We start from the raw sequence: 13,265 nt of genomic DNA on the forward strand, positions 1-13,265 counted from the left end.
ATGAAATTTGTAAAATATTGTTGCCTTCAACCGCGGCTGAGCCGGAGCGCGGAGGTTAAGACCGCCTGCCTTATCTGGGAACGTCCGATAGATCGCGAAAATCCATTTATCCGAAATTAAGAAAGAGGGTATCTTATGCTATATCAATGTCACGTTTGTCGGTGTCTCTTAATTTCTAAGAAAACGTCATGAGTGATAAATTCGTTTACTTCCCCTGTATCGTTGGTAGTCGTAATTATACCATTGATGTGTCGAAATGCTGTTATCAGGAGCGATAATTTTAAGTAAATAATACTGCCAGCAAATGCTGCTAAACTTTGTGATAATAAGATTGTGATTGTAAGATACGTAGTTTGTGCACGTGATAAGTGGACTTTTCTGGTCGATCAAGGCTTTTTTTTTTCAAGGATTAGGTATGGACGTCATTCGGTCGTCCTCTCGATTCATCCCGAATTCCATGTTCTAAATTATTAAGAAATTAAAAATAAAAGACCACTGTTACTAAACTACAAGAATCAAATTTTATGTTAGTACATCAATCATCACAATATCATACAGGGTACCTCAAAAACTGAAATATGCAAATAGTTTTGCATTATTATACCGCATTATTTTATATATATACATATATATATATATAACCACTTTTAGTTCTAACATTTGATCTGACTTACACAAAGAAGTTAGTGATACAATGTACTAGTTATAGATCATCAAGCTTTAAAGTATTTGTTAGCATGATAAAACAGTTATTTAGAATTGCTCAAATTTTACTTTGTAAGATTTTGTGCTTGTGCAGATATTAAAATTGGTTGTGTATTATTTGAGTAATTTATAATTATAATCATAAATTTTTAATTCCTAAAGAATGAAGTATATTTAGGTATCTTTGCTTAGAATACTTTACATGTTAAAAATAGCCTATTATTGAAAATTCATACGAAATCTTTTTATGCGATTGTTTTTAATAAAGTTATATACATATATAAAGTTATATACATATTTTAATAACTGTTTAGTGTTTATAACTTTTCTCGCTTTATTGCCCGAGAATGACAGCTAACAACAACAGCTGTTAGCAGCCATATTGCTTTTAGCATTTGCGACCAACTCCTGATTGGTCCATAACTTTGGACGAGTGCGCATCCACGGGAATGTTACACCTATCTCATTACATCATGCTCTAGCCCTCGCTACCCTCAAAGTAATGGACTAGCGGAGAAGTGGGTGGCCATAGCAAAGAACATACTCAAGCGCTGCTATGAGGCTAATGAGGTAGAACTCTTTGCATATCGATTGCTCGAATATAACGTGACACCCGTTGCTAACATGCGATTGTCGCCCGCACAACTATTCTTTGGTCGTCGTATTAAGACAAAATTACCTACCAGTCGCGAAACTTTGCTTAGAGATCCGTTGGATGAGGCCATTGTACGAGACCGGTTGGAATGTAAACGTGAAAGTCAAAAGCATTACTACGATAAACATTCAAAATCTTTACCAGTTCTGAGCGAAGGCGAACGCGTGCTTTTTAAGAAAAACGGAAAAGAATGGCACTATGGTCGCATCGTGCGACGCATAAGTGATCGATCTCATAGTGATAGTGAGCCCGAGCTAGCAAGACCGGTTTTACCCGCATTAGGACGTCAGGTCAAGACCCGTAGCGGTCGCGTTATTGCCCCGCCGAAGCGTTACGGTGACTGGGTTTATCAATAAATGTTCTGGAATCCTCCGGCCTAGTGAGGAGATCATAGCCTGTTGTTTCTTTTTATTTTATTTTAGTTTTTTTTTTTTAATTTTATTTAAAAGAGAGCATGTAATAATATTTGAATTCCACCGGCAATTCTACGTGCAGTGGTTCACGAGATGGCGTTAGGTGCGTTGCCTTAACCTATGCTTCTAGTAGTTGTCATTAACTGAGTGGCCCATCTGTTATGTTATGCCTGTGCTTAAGTAGATTAGAGGTACCGCTATACGATTATTTACGTCAGAAATTGTACTGTACTAGACGAATAAAGAACTCAAGTATAACCTTGTAACAAACTTATTACAGAGCGCGCGTGTACTTCTCACAGGGAGTAAATGTTAAACTTTCGTCCCTGCTATTAGGGACGAAAGTACGTACTTTCGTCCCTAATAGCAGGGACGAAAGTTTAACATTTACTCCCTGTGAGAAGTACACGCGCGCTCTCTATAACTTTAAACCTTAACGCCCTTTAACCTTAAAAATAGTCATCAATATTGTTCTGTCAATATGTCATCTGATGAATCCGTAGACGAGGAAGAAGTTATACGAAATTTCGATGCAGAAGCGCGATTGATAATAAATACAGATACATTGCCAATTAAAGAAGTCTGTTGATCGATACAATCTTGTTTACGACACGTATAAAAAGTGGCAGATAGAACACAAAACTTCACTGTCAAACTGTGAAGAAAAATAATTTGGTTGTGTATTTTAAGGACCTATCTAAAAAATTAAAGCCGTCAACTTTATGGAGTGTTTGGTCAATTTTGAAAAGCACATTAAATTCAATGCACCGGCCGGAGGAAGACGCGATCCCGACGACGGACGGCTTATCGATCGTCCTGGCGTGCGAATCCGCGCGACACACGTGCACACACATACCAACGGTCACCCCGTTGGCACGCACGTGAATTTATTTTTACAAAATATGATAAGACTTGACTCTTGGAATGTATATTTGATGCCTGCCCCCCCGACCAGCAGCACTCGCTTCGCTCGTGCCGCAAATGTCGGGGGCAGGCATCAAAAACATGCTTATTAACATTTAAAGTTAAAAAAAGTAAAATTAATAACGTACTTTCGACCGGCTATGAAGAAAAATCGTATACACTACGCGGGCCAAAAGTTGAAATCTCGGTCCTGCTCGTCATGATGCCCTCGGCTTCGCCTCGGGGCATCATGACGCGCAGGGCCGAAGATTCAACTTTCGGCCCTTGTAGTGTAATATACTATTCTCTCATCCGCAGCCCTCTTTCGTTTCGCAATCTTTCTGTGGTACCGGCATAAATCGCGTTCCGCTGAATCCGGTCGAGCACGAAACATACTTGAATAAATCATGCATTCGTCGTTCGAATAATATATAACCAATCATGTCGAATTGTGATAAAATGTTTATTTCATAACTTTCATTATTTATCAATTATTTATTTCCTAAATTTTAGAAACTTACGCCAGAACACAGTAAAATAATTAGTATTTATCGTTAAAATTGACGCTTTCCCCATGTTTACGGCGAATTCGATCGCACGAGTTTGCATAGCTTTCGTTTCCATTGTTGCAAACATTTGTACTGAAATATCATTCTATATGATATATTTTTGTTGCAAGACATTATAATAACGTTTGAAGATATTACAACAAAATGAGACGCGAATGAAAATATGATAATCCGAGTCACGGTGATCCGGCACGGTAATCGTTCTCGAGTAAACCTCTGATCAGGACAAATGGAGAATATTGTCACATTATAGCTGCGAATGATCCTATTAGCTCCCTTTCGCCACACTAACATGATGAGAATTTTATTTCGATTTAAAGAACATTCTTTCGATAAAATATTGTGGAATAATTTTTGTCTCAATCTCCTCGTGTTGCGTTATTCTTTGATATTGAAATGATGGTCGTCGATTATTTCAAAAATTAATATTCAAACTTTAATCATTTTTATAAATCGCAAACATAAAATTTTAAATTTTTTCAAGGGCGTACTTATCTCTGAGGCCTAAAAATGATACCTAACTTTGGCAATTTATTTAAGGAAAATAATTTACTCAATCAACAACTTTTTATAAGAATTTTATTACATAAACCTTAAAGAGTAAAAAAATATTTTTAAAAACTTAATATTTTAAAAACTTTTTATTTTACAAAGTAGTGCCTTAGCTGTATAGCCGTTATAGCTGTTTTTTTTTTAGATATAGACGCTTCCATGATATACATGTATACTTTATTGTTATATTATTATATATTGTTACTTATTAATTTCAGTATAAATCGTGCGTTAAGAAGAATAAATATTTATTGTGCGTATTTGATTTGCCAAACGTAACCGTCAACTGTTTGTGCGGTACATGAAAGTCACTTCATAAGTAGTCACATAAACAAATATGTTGTTAAACACGAGAAATTTTAAACGTTGCAGAAGGTACGACAGTAAAGGGAAGCACATAAGAGAGGGATCAGTTGGAGAGGGAAGAGAGACACATTTTAAAATGGTTCGAGTGCCTGGAGATCTCCATGCAAAGCTAGGTATATGTTATTAATTATATAATTATATAATTATTTACAAGTATAATATTAAATAAACAAGTATAATATTAAATAAATATTAATAAAGATTAATAAAAATTAATAAGATTATTAAAAATAATAAAATAAATTTGTAACTTTGAAAATGAGTGTAAAAATGAAATGAGTTATTTACAATTAATATCACAATATACTGTAAATGTACAATTACAAATGAAATGTTATTCGATTTTTATTAAATCCTTTCGAAAATAAATTAAATTTCAATACTATTTATATCATTTCTTACTTATTATTAATAATATTGAATTTATTAAATGTTATTTAATTGTATTAAACTTTATTTTAGGAGAAGACCTTATGGATGATTTTACGGTAGAAATGCCGGTGCCGTTGCCACAGTTTCATCTGCGCCAAATGCAGCAAAACAACGGCAGGGAACTGCAGCAGGGAACCAGTTCGATTCTACAGCGGCAATTGTTGCAAGTAGAGCAGCGATTGAGCGAGACAACGAACATCGTCATGACAGTGCAAAACACTGTGCTGCAGATGCAGCAGCAACTGCAGTCGCTGCAGTTGCAGCAACAGCAACAGCAGTCGCAAAGATTATCGCCGTCTACTCGCCGTCGCCGTCGCCGTCAGTAATGATATAAGTACACATCGTACGGACCTTTCTTTTCACTAATCTACTGTACTATGAACAATATATTACACATGAACACTTCTATCTATTGTTTTGACATAAAAATAGTCTCTTTATATTCTTCACTTTCTTCGTCTTCTTTTATAATTGACGTTCTTCCATTATCCGGGAAACGAACGCTAATGTCGTGTTCATTAAAACTATTGCGCTACAAGTGTTCTTTTTCTGAATTTTCATAAACAACGCGTAACAATAGTGATCTTCATTACAAACAATCCTGGCGTGACAATATACAAAAATTTATTATGTATAGGTTACATTAAAACTCTCTTTATTGTATGGCTTGTTACAATTTCGTATTTAATTGATTGGAATCTTTTGTTTTCCGCATCTTAAGCCAGTCCATTTAATCAGTTTACATCGTAATGGAAGTTCGCTTTACCCGCGTCAAATGTATAGCATTTATGTTGTCAAATTGGGATTTGATGACGTTGACATGATTGAATGCGTATATATATTTTTAATTTCTTTGCGATATTAGATACGAACGCATATTACGCCACTTTACTTTTGATGTTACCATCAATAAATGCATGCAGGATGCGAAACTCGATTGGACGTGGAATGCTATTATGTATGATTTTCTGACTTTCCCTGCAATACGAATGAATTAAACGATACAAAATTTATTTACATTTTTCCCATTGTCAAGTAAGAATTAGGTCTGTATATTCTCATTATTCTCTGACGTTTTCTACTTTTATGCGACACTTTCTCTTGGAAGAGGCATTTATAATGCATGTTCCAAGTAGGCAAAATGCAAGACACATATGACTTACAATTTGCAATATCATTCTTATTGTGAAATCAAATAATTATTTAAATACAATATATGGCATTCATGTCTATATTACTGTTATTCTGCAACAAATGTGGTTCTGTTATAAAGTGGCTTTCGTGATTTTCTTTGGGAACAAAAAGATAAATATGAAAAGGAGGAACATATATTCACATATATATTCCTCCTTTTGCTACGTTAAACAATATCTGTATAATTAATAATGCAGCAAACATGTCCAATATTATACATAATATCCAAAATCGAAGAATTCACTGTAGCAAAAAAATTATTATAATTTCAGAAATATTCTAAATATACAAAACAGTTTGAAAACTATGTATGCGTTGTTCTCATATCATTTTCGTTTTATACGAAATAATTACATGTATAGGAAAATATATTACGTTCTTTATAAAATAAAATAATTAAAATAACGATTTACGCAAATGAGCTAATTTAATTTTCGCCTAAAAATTGTCCATCTATCGATAAGGGAGCAGTTATACCAAAGTGTCACATTCTTTAATTATTTGTTAATTATGTACATGTTGCGCCTGCTGAATGTCATCATCATTGCTATCGTCTCGCTTCACGTGCTGTGGTTTGTCAACGCCGTTCACGCACTGTTCTGTAATATGAACGGACACTATGTCGCTCCCTGGTACCTCGAACATCGGTTCCAAAAGCAGCGATTCCATTATTGCTCGCAAACCCCGCGCCCCCGTTTTCCTTTCCATTGCTAAAGAGGCAATTGCATTTAATGCGTGTATGTCGAACGTCAGCTCCACCTGCGTAAACGCAACACAATTTGTCATTAACAATTATTGCAATTTAAAACGTTAGATTCATCTTGAACCTACTACGAAAATGAAATTATTAAGCTGTACCTTATCCATTGAGAACAACATCTGATACTGAGGAACGATGGCATTTTTTGGTTCGGTAAGAATTCTCGCCAGCATGTCTCTGTCGAGAGTGTGAAAAGGCACGAGCACGGGGAACCTGCCGACGAACTCGGATATCATGCCAAAGTCGATGAGATCTCGGGCTTCCACTTGTTGTAATAGCGCGTCCTTCTCCTTATTGTCCCTCTCGGTGGAAGGTGACATATTGGCGACGTCGGCCAAAGTCGCCGCCCTCCTGCCGGGCTCTCAGCCGCGAGCGTCGCGCCAAATCCAAGATATTTTTCCGCCGCGATTTTTGCGCCGCGCTATCAACCTGTCCAAGCCGCTGTAGGCGCCTGACGCAACAAAAAGAATATTCGTAGTGTCCACTTGCAACATTTCCCCGCGCAACTTTCTCGAGCTATTTCTTTCCGGTACGTTCACAATCGTCCCCTCCAACATCTTCAGCATTCCTTGCTGCACACCTTCCCCGCCCACGTCACGCAACTGATGGATTCCGGAGATGGCACCTATCTTGTCGACCTCGTCCAAAAAGACGATGCCCATTTGAGCACGATCCACTACGTAGTTGGCATCCTGAAGGAGCTTGGCTATGACACTCTCTATATCCTCGCCGACGTAGCCGGCTTGCGTGAGAGTGGTGCAATCACAGATGGCAAACGGGACGTCTAGGCATTGCGCTATCGTTTGCGCGAGTAACGTTTTGCCGGAACCCGTAGGCCCGAGCAGCAGTATGTTGCTCTTTTCCAGTTTCAGCTGATGCTGCTTGCTGTCTAATATAGCTGATCCAGGAGCCGACTGACTGCTCGCCTTTTGTTCACTTCCCGGATTTACCGTGTGCTGAAACCCGACTCCTGGAAACGGATTTCCGATGCCTGATATATGCAGTAAGTCTGCAGCAAAAAAAAAACATCTCACAATAATCGCGTGAAATAATATATGGTTTTTTAAGGGAATTATGGAAATATTGCTATATCAGATCGCAATCTGCTTCAATCGCTGTTTCAAGAAATCGTTAATAGATTTAAGCTACATGAATTTTATGTGATAAATTCTAATTACGATATACAGATTGCATGATACTTTTCTTAACAATTGTAATATTGGGACATTGCTATTTACGTGGTTTAGGACCTCTGTGAGTGAAGGGATGATTTGTCTCCTGTGTGCTGACCGGATTAACGTTAGTTTGCGTCTGCGAGTTTTGGGCCGGCAAATTGTTGTAATGATTGTAAACGGCGACACTCAGCACCTTCTTTGCATATTCCTGGCCCACAACGTGTCTGTTTAGATACTCGAATATCTGAAAATATCAAATCATTGCATCATTTTTATTGAAGCAAATATAAACGTATCTGATTTCACTTGGAAAAAAGTCTGTACGTATAACTAAATTGAATGATCGTAATTAAAACAAGTTACCTTTTTTGGAGGTGGAAGAGGCTTCCTGTAAAATCCTTGCTTGCCATCTTCCGGCCTGAGCGCTTCCTTCATACTCCTCTTTGAGTCAATCTCAGACAGCACGACGAAGAAATGATGGCACTTTTCGCACTTGACAAATCTTGTGGATGCTGTATCATTTATAAAAATGGTAGGTGCTGTGTTAAAATGCAACATTAGTATATGAAGATAGATGTAGAGGATCCAGTCAACTATATACTAAACTGGAAGGTGAACTCGACTCACTCTACTCGAGAAGAAAACGGGACGAGCCAGAGGGAGAATTGCGACCAACCTGTTCTTCTTCTTTGCTGTTGCTGTATTTCGCGACAACAATTGAATATCATTGACCAATCAAAAGTCTGCTAAACAGAGACAGAATGGTCGCAGAGCAACTCATCTTTTTCTTCTTGTTGACGGGGGCTAGCATGGGAGTTCACATTCCAGTACAGTATATTGTTCATGATAGGATCTTAACATAAATATAGAGTAAGTATTCGCAACGACTCGGACAACGTTACAATCTCCTACTCAAAACAAACTATGTTCTGCTCACAGACAAACGTTTCGACGTGCGTGCAGGGATCTCCGCACTTGGGACAGGTGAGCGTGTTCTTCTTCCCGCCGCCAGTGCCATTGCTGGAGGAACCGCTCGAGGAGACGGTGTCCTTGGAGCGTGGCGTAGGCTCCGTAGGCGCCTTGCCCAAGCTGTCGCTGATCGACAGGGCTCTGCTGGCCACGACGACCCTGACGATTTTGTGCACTGCGCAATCATAAGCGGTGACCTCTTTAGGATCTCCACTTATCGTCCCGTCGGCGCGTTTGACGCTCCAGACAGAGGCAGGACCGTTTACCAAACTCACCATGACTCAGACTGGTGACATGGTTGGAGGAGGCTAGGCGATCGCGCTGACCAGGCAGCAACGCACGCTCATGGTCGACGGTGGATCCCGGTTGGGGCGTGAGACGCGGGGATGACGGCGGCAGGCCCTGCACTACCTACGACGTTCCGCGCGCTCGGATCTAAAATCAGAGAGATACTCCCTGCGTACGACCATATTGCTGAATCGACACTAATAACGCGATTGTACGCGATCGGACGGGCCAATAGCTGCGCTCGCGTGCGCGTTTGCGAAATAACGCGCTCGGATGGGTGACTGGTGAGTAAACAGCCGCGTTTGTTTGTCAAAAACACGTAGGCGAAGAACGAGGAAACTTCTACGAGTGACCTCCCTCGGAGGGGCTGGCTGCTCCGTCCTACCCGAGGGACTCGCCGCGACTTTTCGGCTCGGAGCTCGGAGCGGATCGTCGTCAGGATAAGTATTCACGGAGGGATTCTGAACGGGGCGACGCGACGCGACGCGACGCGACGCGCGGGCTCTCCGAGCGGGGGTGACCTACGTGACAGCCGAAATCCGCGACATCGTCGCGCGCGACGTTGGCATCGCGCAACACGCGCAAGGACGATAAATGCCGGCTCTACATACTGTAGTAAGCTGTAGTCGCCTCAAGATGTAGAAATGACCATCAGTCGTCATTCTCCTCACATGCGCACGTGATGCACTTACGGCTTGAGGCTTACATGAGCTATACGAAAGTGTAGGGACGCGGCCTAGGAATGCCGTAATGCTGTAGGCTGAGGCACAAGATGTAGATGGAGCATCCCGATCTACAGAGTGGTAGCTGTAGGCTAACTAAGGCAGTAGGCGGAATGCACGATACAAAGCGCTAGTAGGCCTGTCGAAGTCGGGTAGCTTACAATACAGGCGATCGACAGACTATGGTGAGATTGGGCAGTACGGAGCATTTGAGGCAGCGTATATCAGCTATGAGCTCATTCTAGATCGAGGCATCTACAGGCTTCTGCAGGGCATATCCTGTAGATTGGCTTCCACTTAAGGTTGCTCTAACTGATGGCTGCGGCAAATGCCGCTGCGCGGCAGCGCGCGGCAGTTCAGAGGAACTAGAATCTAGGGGCTTCTGAACTACTCCATACGTTGCCGCATTGAAGTGAGATCAATCCAACTTCATTTGCGGCATCGGCGGCAGCGCACAAGTGAGCGAAATTAACGATGGCCGGAGTGGAGATTCCAAGGTTAGTGTATATTTATGTTTGTATAATGATTAAAACTGATAACGTGAAAACTGACAACTCTGATAACGGCTGCGATTATGAAGGTACTAAGGAATTGAGGGTATATACAGGTGATACCGCGCCTGCCGAGGTATTTCACGCGGCAGACGCGGCCAGGCAGACGCGGAAAAGCGACATCAGCATCAGAAGCCCCTAGAAGCTAGTTCCGTCTGAACTGCCGCGCTGCCGCGCGCACCTCTATGAAGTGGGACGGACAACTTCAAACGTATCGAACTTCATTAATTGGAATCGATTGGGGGTCGTTTGGTGGTCTTTGGTAGTCTAGTCCGATCGTTTGGTGGTTAGTCGTTTTCCTGTAAAATAAAAATAAAATTTCCGGTGTGAAGTTAGCGGGACAATTTTTATTTTTCAAACCAATTTAACTTTTTTATAGCTCATTCGACGCGGAATCGTTTGGTGGTCACGAATATCACCGGTAAAACGTTTGGTGGTCAACCGTTTTCCCAGAAAATAGAAAAAACCGTATGCGCATAATGCCGTATTCGGAACAATTGTATTTATCACCCAAATTGACTTTGATAGGGCTCAATCGACGCGGAATCGTTTGGTGGTCACTCGAATATCGTCATTAAAACGTTTGGTGGTCAATGGTTTTCCTAAGAAATAGAAAAAACCGTACTCTCTCACGCCATTGGTCGCATGACTCCGTGACGAGTAGCTCGGTAATTTGATGAATAAAACATTGGGTGCGTTTCAGCCGATAATCCGCAGACTAGCGCTCGCTGCTTACGTGCGCTAGGCTAGCGGAGTATCGGCTGAACGCACCCATTATTATCAATCAAATTGACTTCCATTACGGCTCAATCGACGCGGAATCGTTTGGTGGTCACGAATATAATCAGTAAAACGTTTGGTGGTCAACCGTTTTCCCAGAAAAAAAGGAAAAAACCGTATGCTCACGCCATTGGTCGTAGGACTCTGTGCTATTAGTCAGAAAAATTGTATTTGTCACCCAAATGACTTTGATAGGGCTCAATCGACGCGGAATCGTTTGGTGGTCACGAATATTGTCATTAAAACGTTTGGTGGTCAATGGTTTTCCTAAGAAATAGATAAAACCGTACTCTCACGCCATTGGTCGCATGAATCCGTGAACGTTAGATCGGTAATTTGATGAGATGAACATTATTTATCAATCAATTGACTTTCATACGGCTCAATCGACGCGGAATCGTTTGGTGGTCACGAATATCGTCATTTTAAAACGTTTGGGTGGTCAGGGTTTTCTAAGAAATAGATAAAACCCCCCCCCCCGTACTCGCACAACCATTGGTCGCATGACTCGTGGACGGTTAGCTCGGTAATTTGATGGAAAAACATTATTTATCAATCAAATTGACTTCTAATACGGCCAATCGAAGCGGAATCGTTTGGTGGTCACGAAATCGTCATTAAAACGGTTGGTGGTCAATCGTTTCTTAAGGTGATCCTAAAGCCGTGATTCTAGCCGGTTTTTTCAGTTTTTTTCTTAGCACAAATCTTTTAATTGGCTTATATGAAATGCAAAAATCTTGTCTAGAATTAAAGTACGCATCAAAATCTAGGTCAGTGGTGGTCGAATTTATATGTGGTGGTCGTCACGTTATAAACAAAAAATATTAATTTTTTTTCGTTTTTGCGTATAAATTCGACCACCATGACCTAGATTTTGATCGTACTTTTAATTCTAGACAAGAATTTGATTCTATAAAGCCAATTAAAAGATTAGTGCTAAGAAAAAAACTGAAAAAAACCGGCTAGGATCACGGCTTTAGGATCACCTTAAGAAATAGATAAAAACGTACTCTCACGCCATGGTCGATGACTCCGTGAGTTTTGACTATTTCTTAGGAAAACGATTGACCACCAAAAGTTTTAATGACAATATTTCGTGACCACCAAACGATTCCGCGTCCGATTGAGCCTATTCAAAGTCAATTTGGGTGACAAATACAATTTTTCTGACTAATAGCACGGGTCATACGACCAATGGCGGTGAGCATACGGTTTTTCCTTTTTTATGGGAAAACGCTTTGACCACCAAACGTTTACTGATTAATTCGGGACCACCCAAACGAGTCCGCGTCGATGAGCCGTATGGAAATCAATTTAATTGATAAATAATGTTTTATTCATCAAATTACCGAGCTAACGTCACGGAATCATGCGACCAATGGCGTGAGAGTACGGTTTTTTTATTTCTAAGAAAACGGTTGACCACCAAACGTGTTTAATGACAATAGTCGTGACCACCAAATGATTCCGCGTTGAGTGAGCCCTATCAAAGTCAAATTTGTTGGGATGTGACAAAATACAATTTTTCTGACTAATAGCAGTAATAGAACAGAGTCATACGACCAATGGCGTGAGCATACGGTTTTTCCTTTTTTCTGGGGAAAAACGGTTGACCAGCCAAACGTTTTACTGATTATATCGTGACCACCAAACGATTCAGCGTCGATTGAGCCGTATGGAAGTCCAATTCGGCAGTGATGATAAATCATGTTTATTCATTCAAATTACCGAGCTAACGTCACGGGGTTATGCGAACAATGGCGTGGAGAGTACGGTTTTTTCTATTTCTTAGGAAAACATTGACCACCAAACGTTTTAATGACGATATTCGTGACCACCAAACGATTTCCGCGTCGATTGAGCCCTATCAAGTCAATTTGGGTGATAAATACAATTGTTCCGTCTACGGCATTATGCGCATACGGTTTTTTCTATTTTTGGGAAAAAACGGGAAAACGGTTGACCACCAAACGTTTTACGCCCCGGTGATCACATTCGTGACCACCAAACGATTCCGCGTCGAAGAGAGCTATAAAAAAGTTTTTAAATTGGTTTGAAAAAATAAAAATTGTCCGGCTAACTTCACACCGGAAATTTCATTTTATTTACAGGACAAACGACTAACCACCAAACGATCAGACTAGACTACCAAAAGACCACCAAACGACCACCATCGATTCCAATTAATGAAGTTCGATACGTGAAGTTGTCCGGCCAACTTCATAGAGGTG

General features: G+C 40.4%; 1 protein-coding gene and 1 pseudogene across 3 annotated transcripts; one reads left to right on the forward strand and one right to left on the reverse strand.

Annotated features, from left to right (window-relative positions):
- Window positions 1-2,118: 2,118 nt before the first annotated feature.
- On the forward strand, window positions 2,119-5,062 carry LOC139824217 (uncharacterized). Of its 3 annotated transcripts, XM_071796717.1 has the most exons (4): window positions 2,119-3,845; window positions 4,016-4,094; window positions 4,170-4,276; window positions 4,626-5,062. In XM_071796717.1, the coding sequence occupies exons 3-4, from the start codon at window positions 4,240-4,242 to the stop codon at window positions 4,919-4,921; spliced, it is 333 nt and encodes a 110-aa protein (XP_071652818.1). In that variant the 5' UTR covers window positions 2,119-3,845; window positions 4,016-4,094; window positions 4,170-4,239; the 3' UTR covers window positions 4,922-5,062. The 3 variants fall into 3 exon arrangements, with proteins under 3 accessions (XP_071652818.1, XP_071652817.1, XP_071652816.1); XM_071796716.1 differs by having other exon boundaries at window positions 4,016-4,276; XM_071796715.1 differs by lacking the exon at window positions 4,016-4,094 and having other exon boundaries at window positions 2,119-2,654.
- A 167-nt stretch (window positions 5,063-5,229) lies between these two features.
- Window positions 5,230-9,569, reverse strand: LOC139824216 (ATP-dependent clpX-like chaperone, mitochondrial; annotated as a pseudogene).
- Window positions 9,570-13,265: the final 3,696 nt, after the last annotated feature.

Source organism: Temnothorax longispinosus, unplaced genomic scaffold (assembly GCF_030848805.1).
Source record: "Temnothorax longispinosus isolate EJ_2023e unplaced genomic scaffold, Tlon_JGU_v1 HiC_scaffold_297, whole genome shotgun sequence".
Lineage (NCBI taxonomy): Eukaryota > Metazoa > Arthropoda > Insecta > Hymenoptera > Formicidae > Temnothorax > Temnothorax longispinosus.

Excerpts from the sequence above, each read along its gene's own strand:
- LOC139824217 (XM_071796715.1), top strand. The coding sequence starts at position 2,536 with ATGCACCGGCCGGAGGAAGACGCGATCCCGACGACGGACGGCTTATCG. Across the intron at positions 2,655-4,169 it reads GTCACCCCGTTGGCACGCAC|AAGGTACGACAGTAAAGGGA; the intron begins GTGAATTTATTT and ends TAAACGTTGCAG. Across the intron at positions 4,277-4,625 it reads AGATCTCCATGCAAAGCTAG|GAGAAGACCTTATGGATGAT; the intron begins GTATATGTTATT and ends ACTTTATTTTAG.